Here is a 20,405-nt window from a genome sequence, read left to right on the forward strand (position 1 = left end):
CGTTTACGGCACTTGATTAAACTCTTGGATAGCTCTGATAGCATAAACACCTAGTAAACATTAGAACGTGCTATCTGGAATATTTTTGTTAATAAATCAGTTCCTGCTGCAGGCTGCAAGCACATATGTGCATAAACAAGCGCGTATCCTCCTATTACAGGGGCCTTTATAGTCAACGATCGTCAAAACATGTATTTTCACTCGGTCACATTAAACAAGCAAATACGTTCAATGCACATTGAACTGTTACAAAGTTCATTCTGTTTTCATACCTGCGTGAGACGCTGTTCAGAAGTTCGCTCCTCGATTTAAACATTTATTCTACGCCGTCAAGATGCTTACACATGCGTAGCATTAGCCTCCACTCGCACATTTCTTTTTACCTTCTGCTAGTTGCGTCCAAGATCTAGCAAATCGTTTCCGACGGACATACAGCCACGGTAAACGTGAAGAACAATTCGCACGAGAAAAGAAATCACAACAAGAACGAAGCACCGATCAGCTTTTATAAGACAAAGCGTCAATCATCATGGCAGCTTCGTATCGAGCGCTTCGCCCTTGGTCGATTCTTGGTATTGATTATATTTCTCTCGGAACGCTTTGTGCCTGCGAGTCCTCGCTGGGCATAAGGCTGCGGACCATTTTCTCAGCCGGTTGGTCCAGAACAAGCGAACTGGCAGAGCGAGTGACACGCCTGCCGTAGCCATCGGGGTTAGCGCGAAGTTGATAGCCGGAAACCAGCCGCGCACCGCTGTTATACGAAGTAGAGACAAGCGTATCAGGACCAAGAAGGGAACAAAACAGAACCGTCTTGATCGCAACGATTGAGCGTTCCACGTTCGGAGCAGAAACACCTAATTACGGCGCTCGTTTCGAGACGCTCTTTTCGAGGTGAGACGGACCGAGAAGATCAATGATCGCGGGCAGGGTGCCTTTGAGCGAGAATCGGAAGCCGCTCTTCCAGAAGCTTCTCTCTCTCGAAACACTGCCCAACAACCGTCTGCTGTCATTAACAATCTGCTGCTGCACTGAGAGTATTGTGCACTCGTAGTATCGTGTATTATTGTTTCAATAACACTGTTCGGATACAGAGGAACGGTGCATAAAGTTGGGTATCTGAGTTCCAACCTGAGGAAACATTATTTAGGTAGATCCATTAGGAATGTTGACTCTGTGAATGTGACGTTGTGTATATGCCCTCCATATCTCTGTTTTCCTGATCTTCTAACTTTCAGACTCCCCCTACCCTTTCCCCTGTTCAGGGTAGCGTACCGGTTATTCTAAACCGGCTAACATCCATGCCTTCGCTCTCTCTCCTATTTTACTTCCTTCCTGACGATGGCAAATGCGCTCTAGAAGCAGTCTGCGTAGACTTACATAGCGAGTGCAATATGTTAGCAGCGTAAATAGGTATCAGTCACTGTTTTACTTGAAATTCGGAAACAAGCACTTAGCTCTGACACTCGATAGTTCTAGTTGCCATTATGAATGCTTGCCCTACTCTAGCTGACTATAAACAGCACCAGTTGTTTCCTTCTAAGATTTACCGCACTTTATTTGCAAACTTTTTTGCGACAGCTGGATTGTATCCGCGTGAACTAAGGTTCTTTATGTGTTTTCTTTTTTGCAGAGTGTGTAAGAAACAAGCGTTAGGATACTGTGTCAAGCGTTTCTCATTAGTTGCTCCTGCGATAAGGAAACGCACTGAACACAACCATTATTATTCAAAGATAATTTCTTTCGGCTTCTTCCACTCCCTTTCCGTTACGGGGCACCCCTGCGCCCAATGGTTTCTGATCAAGTAGAGCCATCCTATGTACTTACATACTTCCAGCACTTGATTAATATAGGCTAGCACTGGCTTATCTTCGCTAAATGCTAGATAGCTGCTGGCTAGTTTTGGCTTTACATATAGAGTTCGCCACTGATGGCTAATATCGGCTAACGTCCGCTTTATGCGCGTTCGTATAGCAGCAACATTGTGTTCCTTCTATCTCAGTCTGTCTACTGAGTGTATTATGGGGCAATCAGACTCACTCGCCTCTCTCGCTCACTCAATGAAGCTTTTTCCACGCTTTCACACTTACCCTGTGGCCCCAGGGTGGCAACGTTGGCTACTGTGAGGCCATCACTGCGGATCCACGACGTCACTGTGACGTAATCTCTAACCGACGTCGGGAAGTGGCAACGTAGCACGGCAGCGTTTCCTCGGATGGCGTAGACATCTGGTACGGAGACTACGAAGCTCTCCGGTACCACTGCGGTAGAAAATACAATAGAGCCGGGATGAAAAAAGGCAATATGACCAAGCCCGAAGATTTACACGAAAGTTCCATTTACACACACACACACATACACAAAAATAACATAACCCGCACCAGCTAGTTGGAGGCGTGGTACGATTGCTCTCCAAAACCGCTCTTTTTTGCAAATGATAGATTTACCTAGGTCATCGGTTGAAACAAATCCAGAGAAAAGAAATCTCCACACATACGCTGCCATTATTGTAAATGTACCAAAATCTAAATATCAGTGGAATAGTATAAAAACATCAGTCTGTAAACCAAGTAGGAAAACGAAAATGCCTTGTCTACTCAAGCCGTGAGTTAGTGGAATTCCACAGTACAAATTAGCGGCCACTTATTTAGTGACTTGATTTAAAATGTACGTGATCTGCGCGATTTATCGACCTAAATGAGAAATAGGGGAGGATTTGACTATCGTTTTAGCACTTAAGAACTGGAAAAACGAGAAGAACGTGCATGCTATGAAGAAAGAGAGAGAGAGAGAAAGAAAACTTTAATTTATGCAGGCCTGAAGGATCGTTCTCGTTGGGTGGAGCCCTTAGTTCAGGGCCCCATTGGCTCGCGCCACAGCACATGCCCGCTGAATCAGCCGACGCTGCTCGTGCGGCTCTGAGCTGGTCAGCGTAGTCTCTCAGGAGGAATGTGAGGGTGAAGAAATAGGGCGGTAGCCCAGTGGTTGTGGACATTTCCAGGTGCAGTGGTACACGGTGGGCTTCGCTACACAGTAGGTGCAGTATGAGGGATATTGTGTGGGGCGGAAGAGATGAAGTATGAAAAGGCAGGGGAATGAATTAGTTTGCCGCCAGGTGACAGCGTCCTCTCGGTCGAGTGATTTGTGTGGTGGTGGGAGGTACATACGGCTTTGTCGGTAATGTTGTAGCGTTTCAGTGTAGTTTAGTGGTTCTGTGAACTTCCCAGTAGTAATGCTGGCATTTACTCGAGACGCATATGTGCCTTCATTAAGGAAGTATAAAGGCTGGGATAACGGTTTCACAGCGAGACACGGTTATTTACTTTATTACGAATGTCGTGCGTCGGTAATAACCGGGAAAGGTGTCATTGAAGAGCGCTTTAAGAAGAAGCGAGCGTCTGGCAATGGGACTCGTTTTATCACCACCCACCTAGTCGCTTACCGGAAATGGAAGAAGGACTTTGTTTCATGAAAGAAACGAAATACCCAATGGAAAGAAATACAGTAGCGCGAGAGATTATCTTCGTCTGGGTGGCTTTCTTAAAGTGTCTCACGTAGACATAATTTCCGGCTTCGACAAAGTCAAGAAAGCCACGTGCGCTATCGATTATCTCAGCTCATTTACGAATTTCATCGCTGCTATCAGCGGCTACACTTTTCAGGAATCGCCGAGGTAGCACGACGCCAAGAACAAACGGCTGTCATTGTAGCTGGCACGTTCTTTCGCATTCTCTGCAAGAGACAGAACATTACCTGCAGATCGCTTCTTCTTTAAGTGTGGATTATTACAAAAAAAGATACTTTTTCCTAAATGGTGATCGCGACTGTGCTCCTTGTTCTCTGAAATACGCCGTCGTGCGAAAGCTCGTTGCTTGTGGAACACCATGAAGACTTCGCATTACGGCGTTTGCTCTAATGGCATTGTGAAAGCGGAGTCCTATAGAGGTGCGCGGAAGTACTGCCTGATAGCCTAGGAGAGTGGAAGGCTACGAATGCACGGTACAGGGCGTTAGCTTTTTCCTTCACCGTTATCCTGTTGACGTCCTTTCTCATGTTTACTAAGTAAATGGTACATTTTTGCGAAAAACGTTTTCATTTACGAAGTGAGATCTATGTGTAACGACTGTCCTTAAGCGTCTGCTCTCCGTTCGTTACAATTTCTTGCCAACCCGTGCATCTGGCCATCCATTATCTCACTTGTCTTTCACTTGTGGCCTGAGCGCAATATTCCAAGGCCTGCAATGGCCCTTTCTAATTCAACAAAAATTACTTGTAGATTAGTAATTTTAAAATTTTACAATTTATAGTTCAGTGCCTAAATGGTGCTGTATATACTTTACACTTGGTGTACTCACTGTGTGCACTGTTTTCTCTCGACAGTTCTACTTCATTATCAGCAAGCATCCTCTAAATGTAATATACAAGCATTACTTTTGATGATGCCACAATTGTTATGATCAGCCCAGGACACCAGGCTACGCTTTAAGGCCCTTTACAACGTGCATTATCAATGACGTTCTTACTGCTTTGCACGACACGCACTCTGAATTCTACCGATAAAGGTGTACTTGCCATTTTTCAGTGGATTTCCCTGTCAGAGCTAATTATTGAATATTTACCCCTTTAATGAAAGAAAGTGTAATAGAGAGTACGCAAGTTATGACGCGGCCAACGTCACACTGACGTAACAAATAAAATTCGAGATAGTGAACGCTCAATTTACGAAGTGCTTTAAGTACTTTTTTTGCAAGCTAGTTGGTTCGTACTGAAATTTTAAGTACACTGCGCAACAGAAACACCATAAGGCGACAATAAAAACACTATTATGGTGTTTCTTTCGCGCAGTGAACTTAAAATTTCAATATGAAGGGCAACCTGGATGACGAAAGTAAAGTTTGCTCAAAACTTCCCTGCTATATACGGACCTCATACGGACCTGCTCACACACATGCGTCGGTATATCAAGAGCGCTACGAAGCGCTACGAAACATGCGAAGCAAATAGTATCTTTTACTTTGGCTCTGTTAACAGGTAATTTCGATCACAGCTTAGAAACACAGTGTTTTATAGGTATTTGCAGAGGTTTTACTACAACCATCAGTACTTGAGATGCGAGATAGCAGGTTTCTGCGACGACGTGCTAATTAAATAAGTCACTTTTATCTATACGGGGGATCTGCAGACCCGATACCGTTTATTTATTCTGTCTTGGCTGAATAAAGGAGACAACAGCTTCCCGCGCTATCTCAAGAAGGAAGGTGGTTATCCCAGCATCCTGCCCTCTTCTATAAACTTTTTTTGTTGTTTTGCTCACGATGGCTTTCCCAGCCACAACATCTATCAGGGCAGCTTTTATCAGCCTTGACACAGACGCGTTCCTTTTCTCCCTTCGCGGTCTGCGGAACGGACCGGTCCCGCTACCAAGTGGCTGCGAGGGAGATTACGGAGCTCCCTTATACAGCCAAGACAAGCCGAGCCTAGGCAGACCACTCCAGCTTTACGATCCTTTTTGTCTTTAGAGGTATGGTCCGTAGGCGAAAAGACGCTATCAACAAGTCTCCAGGTTATAAACGCGACCGTATGCATGCAGCGCGAACACCCGCATCGTTGCGGCCTGCCGTCAAAGCTTCCGCTCTTTCGCCTGCGTGCCCCTAACGTGCCTTCAGAGATCTTAGCGCTGTCCACGGCTTCCAAAGAGCGCAAGTTCTGCTTGAGCGCTACAAAAATTGTGAACGTTTGCACAAGGCACAACATTTTTCTCGACTCCATTTTCACGTTTAACACTTGGCAGAAACTCTGATCGGCATCGCGAAGCAGCCCTCATCTTCGCCAAGCAAGAGAATATGAAAAACCCTCGGGAAAACACGTGCTTTGCTGCTCGTTGCTTACTCATTCAAAACTATATTTGTTGCGAACAGTTATAAACTCATAGCACTTTATTTATTTCATCTTTCAACTCACCACTGGTAGTATGTCAATGCAACACTTTCAACCTCTTCGCTCTATCCCACTTTTTTTTTTCTCGCATGTATTTACTGTTCCTCCAACGTTTCACTGATAGTCTCAACAAATTCTTTTTTTTCTTTTCGTTATTATTGCATTTTTGAGATAGAGAGAAACATTTTAACGGAAAGCTGGAGATGTTTGCCTGGCTGTTCACCTGACATGCTACTCCAGGTGCTGGGTGATGATTATGATATATGCACTGATAACCACATAACACATACAGCCACACACACGCAGACTACACTGTTTACAAAGTTTCGTTCACGCTTGTGGCCCGCAAGGAAGCCAACAGCTCTTTCGTGGCACGTAGCGCACAGATGCTGCTTTGCCATGGGCCCAGATTATGTCGCAACTGTAAGCACGAACCCCGTTGAAGATGCAAGGCCGCCTTCAGAGACTGTCCCTCTGATGCGTATCGCTTGCATTCACAAAGAACATGATTCGGATCTTCTGGGACGTTACATTGGACGCATATTGGCTAGTCCGACAGTTTAATCTTGCTCCTAAAGTAGTTGGTGTATGCGACGTTTAGTCTGATGCGGTGCAATCATGTTTCCTCTTGTCTGTTTAGGTCTCGCGGCATATCGAAGTCACACGATGGATCAATCTTGTAAAGAGGTCCATGTGTCATCATAACGAATATTAAAGGGCAAAAAATAGGGCAGTCGACACGTAAACAGTAGTGAAGCTGCTCAGTCTGCGGCGTCTAGAGAGATTGCTATCTTGCTTATTCTTCGCGTCCTCGGTTACTGGCTGAAACTTGCATGCAGCTGCTTCTGCTGTTGCTCAGAGCGATCGCTCAACGCGGAATTCGGGCCATTTGAAAGTATTTTTCCGACAGGACAGTTTCAACGTTTAACGGATCGTTTGAAGGCACTGTTGTTTCAAAAAGTCTCACTTGCTCTGCGCGTTGGAAATTCAAGAACGACACAAAAGAAGGGAACAAGAACATGCGTGCTAATAGTGCATATAAGTCCGAGGACGGCTACGACACGAGATCAATAAGAAGCCAGGGCCATGTTTTGAACATTACGAGATTGCTAAAGTGATATTGAACGGGAACGCACACCGCTGGAAGCAACCTATTTACACAGCATGCTTCTGAATAATAGCGTGACACGACGAGGTACAGGTGCTAAGCATAACTGAAAAAGTAGTACTTGCCTCTTGTGTCACCAAGTTTATGTAAACAAAAGGTCGCCCACACTGCACGCGCTCGCTCACTCACTCACTCACTCACTCACTCACTCACTCACTCACTCACTCACTCACTCACTCACTCACTCACTCACTCACTCACTCACTCACTCACTCACTCACTCACTCACTCACTCACTCACTCACTCACTCACTCACTCACTCACTCACTCACTCACTCACTCACTCACTCACTCACTCACTCACTCACTCACTCACTCACTCCCCTCCGCCTCCCTTCACCCACAAACACACCCGAGAGTGAAGCGTGTACTTGATCTGTCGTTCACCCAGGCAAACAGATGTCTGTCAAAGCTGATTACATTTACGTCCTGCCTATGAGCCTTAGAAAGCATAAGGTCGTCAAAATTCATCGCAACTTCCCTGATACGGGATTTTGCAAATCGTGGCAAGTAGAGTAGTTTAATATTTATTTATTTATTTGTTTGTTTGTTTGCGCTAGAAATAAATGATAATATTCAGTTAACCACATTACTTGCACAGATTCGCGCGTCCAGCTACTACCGAAATAACATTAAAAAAAAGAAAGAAGGAAAGCTGACAGAGACAACACTTTGCAAGACCTAGAATGAGACTAAATTTAGCCACCTTGTAACTTGCGCAAAGATCCTTGGTTCGTTGATATTTCATCGCGAAGTCATCAAACGTACGATTAGTACAGTTCTCGTCATCTTCGCAAAGCACGGAAAAAATGAGAAACACTGAAAAGAAAGATATGCTACACTTTTACGTGCAGCCTGCAGAGAGACAGATGCTGCGTTCTTGGCTGCTTCGTAGCTGGCCTTTGTTCTTTTGCTAACCACAAGAACACAACCAAAGACAGCTGTCACCCGCGCGTGTGCTTCGAGTATTTTGTAGGGACGCCCAGCTTCCTTCTTGCTTCGCGTCATAATCTGTCAGCTCGAACTGACGCTACGCTTGTCATTTCGCGTTTCTTACCGAGGGCTTTATTTTATTTTATTTTTTTCGCACACACGTCCGTTCCATCAAAAAGACGTCGTGTCTCGCACAGAGCAGTGATTGCCTCGGACCGTTTCATCTCTTTCGCTGGTCAGCCGTTTTGGGGGATCTCATCTGAAGCCCTCGACCCTACTTTCTCGCTGTGTAAAAGCAAAGCCACATCTGAAAACACAAATACACGTACAAACATTTTAAGAAATCGGGTAGCTACGCACTAGTGGGGCGATACTGGGGAAAGAGAGGCGCTGGGGGCGTCACCTCCTCCTTTCCTTCCCCATCGCCCTCACTTCCCTTTCCCATTCTTGCTATACTACACTATATGCATGGCTATGCTATATGCTTCAGCCTCTCTCCCCCTCCTCTCCATAGTCCTCACCCTCACTTTCCTTTCCCACCTCCTCGGTATACTATACCATACATACGTGGCTATAGTATGCTTTCTTTCTCTCTCTTCCTCTTTCTCTCTCTCTCTCTATTTCTTTCTCTATCTTTTTGTTTGATTCTCTCTCTTTCTTTTTCTGTCTTGCTCTCTGTTTTTTTATCTCTTTTTTGTGTCTTTATTACCTTTATTTCTCTCTTATTCTCTCTTTCTCTTTCTTTCTATATCTTTCTTTCTTTGTCTCTCTCTTTTTCTCTCTCTCTCTGTACTCGTTCTCTCACCCATCCGAGTTATTGTATCTCCCCACGCCGGTCCAATCGGCGCACGTGTCCTGGGAACGAAGAAGATCAAGAAGAGGACAAAGAGAGCGCGCGCCGGCCGAGCAACGCGCTAGAAGCAAGAGGCCGATCATGGTGATGATAGTTTTTCTTCACTCTGCACGGTCTAACTTTGAGCTTAAACAGCTCGGCTGTTAAAAGAAAACGGCTCACACAGAGAGAGCTGTCCTTGCTTTAGTATCCAGCCCATTCTATTGTGACCATGTATAGCTATTTTTAGTATGCTGACTAGTTGTTAGAAGAATTGCCGCATTGCGAACCCTACGATATCGCTCCCGTAATATCCGCGCAGGTTTGCAGCGGTAAATAGCATGGGTTAAATTCACAAAAAAATGTTATCACGTTCAAATAGTTCATAGAAGTAGAGGCTGGTAAACAATAATAATGGCCTTGGGTACGCGTATGTATGTGCGCGTATATAATATCAGAAACACAATTGACGATGGTAAGTTTCTTGGATCAGTCTTCATCGACTTAGTGAAGCCTTTGACTCGATCAATAATGCTGCTATTCTTTTGTACAAACTCTCCGCCCACCATGAGAGCTAAATTACAGCTACTTACTTAATAATACTTACGTTGTATCCAGGGCTGGGCAAAGATACTTTGAAATTGTATCGCGATACGATACAAGATACTCAGGCAAGAAGTATTTGAGATACAGATACAAGATACTGCAACACTGATTGTATCCGATACGATACATTCCAATTGTATCTTAAGATACTTCGATACATTCTCAAATTTGTTATTATATATCTATAGTATAATGCCGCATTAAACGCCTATGCACATCAATGTTCGCTTCCAAATTTATTAACGGCGACCAATTGTATTTCACTTGAATGGAAACTGTTATTATCTCAAAAGTTTTGTATTTCTTGCTGAAGATATATTGCTTTCTTTCCGAAACAAGTTATTGGCGTTGTGTTAGCTGCTTAACGTGACTGCTCTTTATACATTTCGCTGATAGCGCTTCTTACTTGTAGCGTTTGTAATTCATGGGAGTCGCTGCTCTGCTTGTTGACCAGTAAGCGGGTTGTCAACTAACCACATGAACTTCAATAAGAAGCCTCCGCGCGATGGAGCAAATACCGCTGTGGAGTTCTACCTCCAGTAAACATATTACGGTTTTCGCAATAACGGATCACCGGACAGGTGTACGTCACCAAAGAACATGTACAGCCCAGAAACGTTTCAGACGTATTGTACAGTTGCGCAAAGCGCTGCAGGACACTGCCGTTATTCACACTATTGCCACTTATACTAGATCCGATTACCTGGTGATCAGCAACAGTAATAGAATTCAGGGAAGCCTAAACAACGAAAACAAATATATCTAAGTAAAATAGAAAAGCGGTTCCTTATCAAACACAGCGAATAAGTACAGAAACACGATACACGAAGCACCCCCAAGAGTTAATAATTGTTGCGTTTTACGTCGAAAAACCTCGATATGGTTATGAAAGGCGCTGTATGAAGAGCTCCGGAAATGTTGACCACCTGGGGTCCTAAAACCTACATATAAGCACACGGGCCTTTACCATTTTCCCTGCATCCAAATCCGGCTACCGCGTCCTTCGGGCCAGCAGTCAAGCACCCTAACTACTAGACAACTGTGGCGGTTAACCCCTCACAACTACGACAAAATTGAATTCAGTGCCTATGGAAAATGGTGTAAAACGACTCTTTGGGACGCTCATGAGAAAAACGGAGAATTTGGTATAACAGTGTTTCTCGAATACCTTTGCGAATGTATTTAAGATGGCGCTGAATAATTTACGTTATTATAATGCCAACTCAATTTTGCTATTTTACTTAGCAGTAAGCTGAATTATCGTTACTGTATACTCAAGGCACGCCCATATTATTATGTATTTGTTTTCAACATCACCATTACATAGCAGTAAATTCAAGTGGAATATAAATATGTAAACAGTAGCAGAAACGACGCAGACAGTTAAAACTGGGAATAAAGCAGAGAGCTTACCTTGGCAGCACGTTAAAGGCATATCGCAGTAAGCAGACCGGCAGAAAAAAAATAGTCATAGGTAATGTGTGGAATGGACAGCTAAATGAGAACGTCTGCTAACAATCAAATTATGATTTTAAAAAACTAATTGAATAAAAGAAAGAAAGACGTACGCCAAGATAACGTATGTAGGTGAATGCTTGTTTTGTTAAATCCAACATCGGTACCGTTGGTACTATAGCTGTTGGAATCTTATTTACATATTAGTCAATCTCATCGCATGTAATGCAAACTTACATCCATGAGATCCTTCAAATCGCCGATGTGTGAAAGCCACGAGCCGCAAAACAACCCGCCATTCTTGCATTCTTCAGACTTCGTAACGAAGCACCACACAAGAGGAACTTCGATAATGACTCTTCAGCGTCATCAGCATGTGTGCGAAAGGCGCCGCACGCATTGTAGTACGCGGTAAAGGAGAGTGGCTAAATGCCAAGTGGTGATGGCACTGACCAATACTAAAAAAAAAAATAACGATTAAACAAAAATTCGGCTGGGCGCAGATGTTCGCGCGCTCGTCTGTCGAGACGTCACGAGTGCCACCTCGTAACTCAACCAATATACAGGAACGCTCAGAGCTTATCGCCTATCCTCGCTGGAAAAGTCTTGCGGAAATATCAAATAATGTACCTGCCTTTAGTTTTATTCTGGTGACTTAGTGGCAGCAGTATCAGCTTGAGAAGCGAAGCTCAGCCAACGTTTATAGCTTCGCATGGTGGTGGGGCAGGAAGGAAACAGAAAAAGGAGAAGGCAGGGAGGTTAACCAGAAACACTTCCGGTTGGCTACCCTACAATGGGGGATCGGGGAAGGGGAATAGAAAGACGAGAAATAGAGAGGAGGGAAGAGAAAAAAAAAAGGGAGAAGAGATGCAGTGCATTCACGGTTGTGGGGCGATCGCAGTATCTTGTATCTTAAGATACACGATACATTCTTCAAAGTATCGGAAATACAGATACAGATACTTGTTTTGCGAGACGTATCGCGATACAGATACAAAATACCCAAAGTGTATCTAAGATAGTATCGAAGATACATGTATCTTCGATACTGCCCAGCACTGGTTGTATCTATTTCAGGCGTGGTCACAGACACCAAAACTATCAATATAGGGGTCCCACATGGATCTTTATTAGGACCTTTGCTATTCTTTATCAACATAAACGACCTATATCAGCTTTTTAGTCAACTCACACTGAATCCTTTCTCTACACAGATGACATCACCATTTTCACTGCACATGCCACATTACAGCCTTATCTTCCCAGCTAAACAGTGATCTTCAGAACGTTATTTGTTCGTGCCATAAAAACAAGCTTGTTATTAATCCACCTGAGACAAAGTTTGTTATTTTCAGCTCTAGGTCTAAAAAACAGTGTAGCGTCCTCCCGGTGTATGTCACTAATTATGCAATGTCCCCATCTGACAAATGCACATTTCTCGGTGTCGAACTAGACTATTTCTTGAAGTTTAGCGAAGATATGAATCAAATAAAAAGGAAGACCGTCTATTGCATTCGCGTTCTCCTCAAAGCCCGTCAATATTTTACGCTCCCTACTCTAACTTCTCTCTATTTTTGTGCCTTCATAGTCATTTGAACTACTGCATTGAATGTTGGGTACTCTTATATGAAACTCACTTAAGCCCACTACAGCATATCCAAAAACGGATACTCCGTATATTTAAGCACATGTACAGTCAACCACAATGGTTTACGGACCACGGTGTTGCAGAAGACGTGCAATGCCCGAGCAGGCTCTAGCAGTAGCCAGTAAAACTTTGTACGACAGCGTTGTAGGCATATTCTAGCAGAAAGCCGAAATGCAAATACTAGGCGTCACTGTGAGGCTGCAGGCTTTTTCTCAAATTGAATGGGCCGTAATGTTTGTGGTTGGCTGTACAGTCTCGACGAAAATATATTAGAACAAGCGACCGGTGGCCGGAGGCGCAAAATCGCGACGCGCGGCGCTGTTGCTCACGGGCACGCCGACAGCGAGATTGCCAAGCACATTCCATTTTCGAAAGCAGGGGTGGCCGGTGAACCGGCGGAAAGCAGCCCATCTTGTTGTTGGCCCATCCGAATGCCCATATGTTAAGAAACGCTTGTTCATTGCTTACCGGCAGATGTGAATATGCACATAATTTTTTTTTTCGTTTTTCGCTGGAATGACGAGCATCCGTATCTTTATCGCAGTTGCCCCGAAACAGTTTTTTTATTAGAGTGCTTTCTGCCGGCCCCCCCTGCTTTGGAAAATGGAATGTGCTTGGCACTCTCGATATTGGGGTGCTCGGGAAAAACAGCGCCATGTGTTGCATTCTTGCCGTTCCGGCAACCGGTCCCTTGTGCCAATCTTTTTCCGTTGAGACTGTGCTTATCCCTCTCACGCAGCTCCACTTTTCTCCTCACCACGTATTCTTCCCATTTCAAATATTATCTTCTTTAACTTAGAAATTGTTGCCTACCGCATCGTAGGTAATACAAATCTTCTTTATATCGTAAGAAAAAAAATTACAACTTGCTCTAATAATACACGTTTCTCCTTCCAAAGTAATATTTTGCTGCCTAGGGCAGGCACTATAATTACGGACAAAAAACAGTAAGCTTCTCTGTCATCAAGGTGTGGAACATTCTGCCTTTTGAGGCTAAAATCTCGCCCTCATTATTTACTTGCAAACATTCAGTTTGCCATTACTGCAGTCGTTGATTTATATATATATATATATATATATATATATATATATATATATATATATATATATATATATATATATATATATATATATATATATATATATATATATATATATATATATATATATATATATATATATATATATGTCACTGTGGTTTCGTGCGTCCCTTATTTAGGTTCATTTAGTTTATTTTGTTTTCATGTGAATTAATTGTTCGTAATAAAAGCTTAATGATTGTCTCCGTGACATTTTCTTAGCATTTGCTTATTTACTCACTTATTTTGTAAGTGTATTTTAGTATCGAGTACTTTTATTGTGATTACTTGCCATCTTACCACTCCTATGTTCTGCACTTGTTGTATGGATGTGTTTTGAAATTTTGCTTCTGATTTGATTATTATCTGTATATTATAACAAGAGGTCTCATTGCAGTGTAAACACTAAGGAACTTCTCTGTATAACTCTGCCTATACGTAACCCCCCACGTAAGTACTTTCAATGGCCTAAAAAAAAAACTAAAAAACTGGCACTCGCAAAACAATAAATAAATAAATAAATAGCTTTCTCTTCCCCTCTCGGACAATGGCCTGTTCTGCCCTCGTTATTGTTGTTGCAATGGTGATTGTTTAGATTCACATCGTAAGCGGGAAGGACATGAGACAATCACCCTTCAAGAAAAAAAGGTGGGGAAGGGGGGCAGGAGGGGGTGAAAGAAAGAGTGTTCACAAGTCTTTTGTCTACTTTAAAATACTCGTAGGGAACACACTCTCCCTTTCTTACTCCAGCATAAACATTCCACATTCAACATCTTTCTTATGGGTGTTTGTCCTAAGCTCTCAGTGCTTGCAATGGGGTTGGCTGTGGTGACCCTACATCTGTGGTTATATTTGTAATGTCTTGTATGTTTCTGCTCTTTCTTTTTTTCGTATTTTATTCCTACCCGAGTAGTCTATTCCCCATGGCCGTCCTTGAAAAGATGCTCCCTCAGTTCTTTCTTTTCTTTTTGACGTTTCATCAAAATTGAAAATTGTACTCTTTACGGTCACAAAGTGTTCCTATTGACAAAATCAATGCAAGTAAAAAGAATCTAATGGTTCCCAGCACGCCATCCTGAATTACTGTTTCCTTATGACGAGATATGTTAAGTGCTACGCTTCTCGCGTATTGACCATTCCTTCTCTCGCTTTGGTATTTTAAAATTTCGGTGCGAGCATCTTTGTTCCTGCCCGAAAGAAAGTGCGCGAGGTCGCGCGACAACACCGTCACCACACAAAACTTGCTGACAAGTTAAACCTTGTTTACACAGTATAAACACACATCTTTGTTTTCTTCTCTTTTTTCTTTGTTGGCTCCGTCGAACATCGCCCCAGTGCATTTTCAGTTATATATCGTTCATTTCATGTTTGTGCGTTAATATTTAGCGTCTAGTTTACCTAGCAATAAGCCCATATCAAACAGTTTTGATGGGGAACCTTCGCCTAGCTCGGATCATTTTGGTTGGCGCCATAGTTAAAACACAACAACAAAGGCTATTTCTTGCCGCGTTTTCTTGTAGGGTAAGAAGGACTTGCGGCTCAATTTCTTTCGTAGCTTCCTTCATGAAGTGCATCGTTGTTGCTTCGCAGCAACGTTCACCCATGCGAAGTAGAGATGGAGTCTTTCTCGCGGGCAGTATATACCGCCTAGGAGCCAGCTCGCTAGCCTCTGATTACTGATGTTAGTACGCCAAGCGACCTGTAACAAATGCTGACCCAACCATGGCAGCAAAGATGTTCGACTAGCCTTTCGTGTGTTTTTTTTTTTTTTGCTTTTTGGTTTGCTTGTTTCTTGTCTTGTTTGGTGCACCGAAGTCACTGGTCCCGAAAAAAAAAAGCGGGCAGCCTTTTGTGCGAGAAAAACGCTGATGCGTGCTGGACGTAAAGGGAAGAGAATAACGGCAGCATTAGCTTGTTGGCTGGGCAGAAATCTTGATGAGAATCCATTGTTGCTGTCTTTCAGTGTGCCAAGCATACGTACACCCTTCTGGTCTGAGGAGATTGGTCGCCGTGGCTACGAGGATATACACATGTCGGTGGAGCCGTAATTAAGGGCAAAGCAGCTCCCACCGACGTACTGATGCATGAAAGAAGGCTTTCCCCGCAACGTTGTGGCCATTCGGTCCACCTCTGCCTTGCTGCATGAAGCCCAAGGTACGAATTCCGGTGTATATCGGTTGATACATTAATGTTCCAATTAAGCTGCGGCAGTCTCGATACAACGAGCGACGTTCGATTTGTGGATATTGGAACTGTGAATTAGTACTTGTAATTGTTATTATAAAAGTTACCTCTGAATGGAACAACATCTCATTGTTTGTTTGTTTTTTCGTAGGCATGTGTCAAGAATTCATGGGCAGAAAAATTGGGAACAAGCTGTTTAGTTTTCCTTGTTGCGGCATAATTTTCGGGCTTTGTAATCAAAGTGTCACACTACACTATTGTTTGGTTATACTGATGCGTTGGTTTCTCTACTTTCGCCTCTTGCCATGTCGCTCAGAGTAATGTCGACTTGATTAGTCGCAGACATTGTACGTCTACTGAGACGCCACCCTGGTAACACAGCGTTAGGAGACTCTACCCTGGCCTTAGTATTGACGAAGAAGCCCCAATCCGAAACAAGGATTCTTGACTCGACTGGCAAGATCAAAGCACGCCCTCTCTTCTGGAGTCGCTACTGCTTTACTGTAACACTCGCTGAAAATTTTTAGTATAAAGATTCGCATTATTAGATTCGCATTTTAGTATAGAAATTCGCATTATTTGGGAAGGTTACCCGGTTTTCGATCGGTCGGCCTGCGGTTGGTCTGTTCGTGAGCCTGGCCGTAACCCTGTCATGCCAACCTCGGTCACTGAGTCGTTCATGGTCTACTGCGTAAAACATCAGCCAGAGAACTGGTTTCGAAAGCAAACGTACAACGTCAAATTGTGTGTTTATATTTGTAATAATTTTCGGCCACTATTTAATCAACTTATCTGGCCCCAGCTTGTGTCACTTGGTATGTGCTGCTTTTGAGTGACAAAAAAAGCTATTCTTCAATATTTATCCCGTGAGGGTCTGATTCCCGGGCCGAATTGAACCCTCGCAGTTTATGTTGGAATAGTCCTATCTAAAGGTGCTTGAGGGCATGCACCATGCGTGGAGTTAACGACACCACTACTTGGTAGCGGTGCGTGCCCAGTGGGAATCACTATATAGGGGGCTCGCTGCATTACACGCATGACGCGGATATGCAGTTAGAGTACAATGTCAATGCACTCCTTCAACGCTAATCTCATTATCGACTGTAGACCTGAGACGGCTTATACAGATTTTTTTACAAGTTTCGATAGTGTTAGTATTCTCCCGTACATATTAAATGTAACTGTCTGAGCAAACGTACACCTAAGGAATTTCGAGGGCAGGCTTCCAAGTGATTTCAGCCGCCGTCCTGCACTGACAGACAATTGTACGGCTAACTGAGTTAACGCCATGTTAAGTCAACAAATACTGATGCCAAAAGCAATGAAAATAGTGAAGCTTTACTTGGTTTCATCGCGTGCTGGCTTCATACTGGCGTGGCCAATAAGAAAATGACCTTCACTGTTCCCATTCTTTTCATCCTGAGTGAATAGGGGTGTTTTTATCTATTGTAGTGTTCTAGAAATATCCATCGAAACATGCACTGCACATGACATCAGATGAAAATATGTACTTATACATCAAGGAATTAAGTTACAAGCGAACGTTTTTCAGAGTCCGCTGTATATATCGACGAAAGTCACATCGCTTCAGCGAATATCTTTCATTTAGGCAGCAACATAAGTGAAGCGTCTTTGTATATCAAATTTCTTCTTTCAAAGCGTCTAAAATTTGTGTAGGTTGTGCAGCGGTGGCGCAACGCTTTTATTTATTTATTTATTTATTTATTTATTTATTTATTTATTTTTATTTATTTATTTAATGCAGTCCAAAGACCAAGCAGGAGGAGCAAAAAAAGAAAGAACAAGTGAAAGAACTGAACAAATTATGCAACTTGTTCGTTGACTTCATTTACTGCGCGGTATCCTATAGCCGTCGGGGCAGTGAACTTCGAACTGTCTTGTTATTGTTTTCTTCCCCTAAAATTATCCTCTCGACCTTTCGTATTCATTCTGGCACCCATGCGCTCATATGTATCTTTAAACTTCATAGGGTTTTGCAGCTAATGAGTTGGTCGGCGAAAGGAGCCACTGAGTGCACATCTCAAATTACCACCTCCCGTCTTTATGCATTTTTAATTATGTATTGCTAATTATTAACACCACATTTTTAATACGGCAAGCTTCATAACCCCACTGGCGGTTAATGCATAAAGAGGGGGATAGCGAGCGGCTATTGATCCTTTGAAGGCGCCGTTTTCTCCTGCACCCGATTATACTCGTGCACGTTATAGGCAGAAGCAACAAACAAACATTCGGGTAAATTGAAGACAACGAAAGAGAATACTTTTTTTTAAAACGCCTCTGTCTGTACAAAAGTGCGGTCCTCCCTTTTCTTCTCATGTTTCATTTTTTTGCCGCATTTTCTATTTTTACAAATGCTTGCGACTCAGCAGCCCTTCGTCATTAGGTGGCCCCCGCCGTTAAAGCGTTGAGGGCTGTGAGAAGTTTGTCGCGTTTGCTTCTTGCTCCTTTCCCACCATATAGCGAATGGTGACTATATAATTTTCCTCCCGAGGTTAGTCTTAAAGCGCAATGACAGCGGATAAGGTGAGGTGGATATTTAGGCCCAATTTTTTACTGTAGCGAAGCATGTTGTATGACGAGACTCCGAAAGCTTCGTGACACTCAATATCAAGTAAAAACAATTCAAAGTATACTTTCTGTGTGCTTGTTCACTCTTGCACTGCGCACACATATGTACTGCGCACATATATGTACTCAGAGACATATGCTACGCACACGTTACGCACTGCGGGTAAAGCCTAAAAGATGCAAGCTAACACGCTCACGTGCCAACGTCTGTCACTGGATGCCCTACTTCCAAGGTCACTACGTGGCGTATCTAGTATTCTTAGTGATTTCCTCTATCCAACGATTTCATGATAGGCCATTAACTGACTCTGATAGCTGACTCATTAATTGACTGACTCATTAACTGATAGGTCCTTGCCCCGACTCCACCGGGGCAACTGCGGTCGTAAGAGCATCCGTAGCCTTCCTCAAAGCCACTGAACTTGATGCACGGCTTTAGCATTGCGCCAACATGGTGGCACTGCATACACTCACCTTCAATACTTACTATCGTCATTCATTACTCTTTTTCCTACTCATTACTCTTTTTCCGTTCCCCTTACGCAGCGCAGAATAGTAGCCCAGAGCAAACTACCGGTAAGGCCGACCTCTCTGCCTTTCCATAACTCGCTCCTTCTCAGTGATATAAAAATAACGATAAATGTTCGGCGATATGAGACTCGAACTGTCCCGTCATTTGAACGGATGCTTATTGGCACTCACCGCCACGTACGTGCACCAAGCGGCCCTTGACGCGCCCTTGGTTGTTGGTAGCCACGCAGCGGTACGCCGCCGAGTGCACTTCTGCCAGGAACTGCGAACTTCCGTACGGGCGCAGCACCAGCGATCCGTCCGAGCGGAACTCCCGAATGCCCGGAACCTGCGCCGCCAAACAGGGAGCGAGCTTTCAGGGCACGTCAGTGCGACATGCCTTGGCCGCGAGAAAGTGTTGAATAAAGAAACGCGTGCCCTCCTTAGGGAAACTGGACTGCTTGATTCCTGGCGCCCATGGTCTTCTCTTGAATCGATGAGTGTTCCACGGAGCGCGAGCAGCCTCTGAACAGTTTATTCTTGTTCAGCTTTACCAAGAACGTGTAGGCCTTCGCGGAAATACTTAGTTTGATGCAGCTGGGAACTTTCTATGTAAACCGCCGTTGTAAATCAATATCCATGGTATTATGTTGTAGCGAATAAGGTCGTGGGTTCATGATAAGAGAAACACCGTGTCTGCAAACCTACCTTCTTTTATCATAAATCCGTACCAGCTAGCACAACTTTCTGTAGTTTTAAGGTCGTGGGCTTGAATTCCGTTCGAGGTGTGAAGGCAGAATGCAAGAATGCTTGTCTTCTGAGCGTTGAGTGCACAGTATAAAAGAAATAAATACTGCAGATGGCCAGAGTTACTGCAAACCCTCCTCTACAACGTTCCTTAGACTCCACTCCTTAATTTGGGTACGTTCAACTCCGAAACGTTACAGTTTATGCAGGAAAGAATGCTTGGGAGCAATTCACAAGTGGAAATCTCAGGAGAACGGTGATTCGTCTACTACGCTTCGTTTCTCTTGTTTTTTAAGAGTTATGAGAATAGCGACGTATAGAACGAGTGATTTTAGACCCGCCCTTACAGCATGCGCCGGGCTGCCGTCGGCCATTTCCCACGAGACGGTAGGCACCGGCCGTCCATCGGCGGTGCACTGCAGGACACTGCCAGTCTCGCTCGAGAAACGCACTACGCTCGGTGGTTCGAGCAGCAGCCGTGGACCATACGGTTCGTCCCCTTTCAGGACAGGACCAGGCGCCGCCACTGCGGAGAAAGCAGTTCAGTGAATTCTACCGTTTCTATGGTTTTTGCGAATAACTTAGAATAACTTAGCGGCGAATAACCTAGTGGCATGAGTACCTTAGTGACACTCTTTTTTCTCTTCCGACCACTTCCGTTCGAGCACTTACTTCCGGTTTTCGGAATATTCATAAAAGCTCTTCCAAAAATACAA

At 43.8% G+C, this 20,405-nt stretch overlaps 1 protein-coding gene across 1 annotated transcript in view; it reads right to left on the bottom strand.

Annotated features, from left to right (window-relative positions):
- LOC119381787 (Down syndrome cell adhesion molecule-like protein Dscam2) overlaps nucleotides 1–20,188 on the bottom strand; it is a 113,535-nt gene extending 93,347 nt beyond the window's left edge. Inside the window, exons 1-3 of the mRNA XM_049412896.1 lie at nucleotides 20,037–20,188; nucleotides 19,135–19,291; nucleotides 2,088–2,258 (exon numbers count right to left, since the gene is read on the bottom strand). Of these exons, the coding sequence (XP_049268853.1) occupies nucleotides 2,088–2,258; nucleotides 19,135–19,291; nucleotides 20,037–20,063 (355 nt within the window). The 5' untranslated portion in view covers nucleotides 20,064–20,188. The remainder of the gene's footprint in view (nucleotides 1–2,087; nucleotides 2,259–19,134; nucleotides 19,292–20,036) is intronic.
- Between the last annotated feature and the right edge of the window lie 217 nt (nucleotides 20,189–20,405).

This window comes from Rhipicephalus sanguineus, chromosome 2 (genome assembly GCF_013339695.2).
Source record: "Rhipicephalus sanguineus isolate Rsan-2018 chromosome 2, BIME_Rsan_1.4, whole genome shotgun sequence".
Lineage (NCBI taxonomy): Eukaryota > Metazoa > Arthropoda > Arachnida > Ixodida > Ixodidae > Rhipicephalus > Rhipicephalus sanguineus.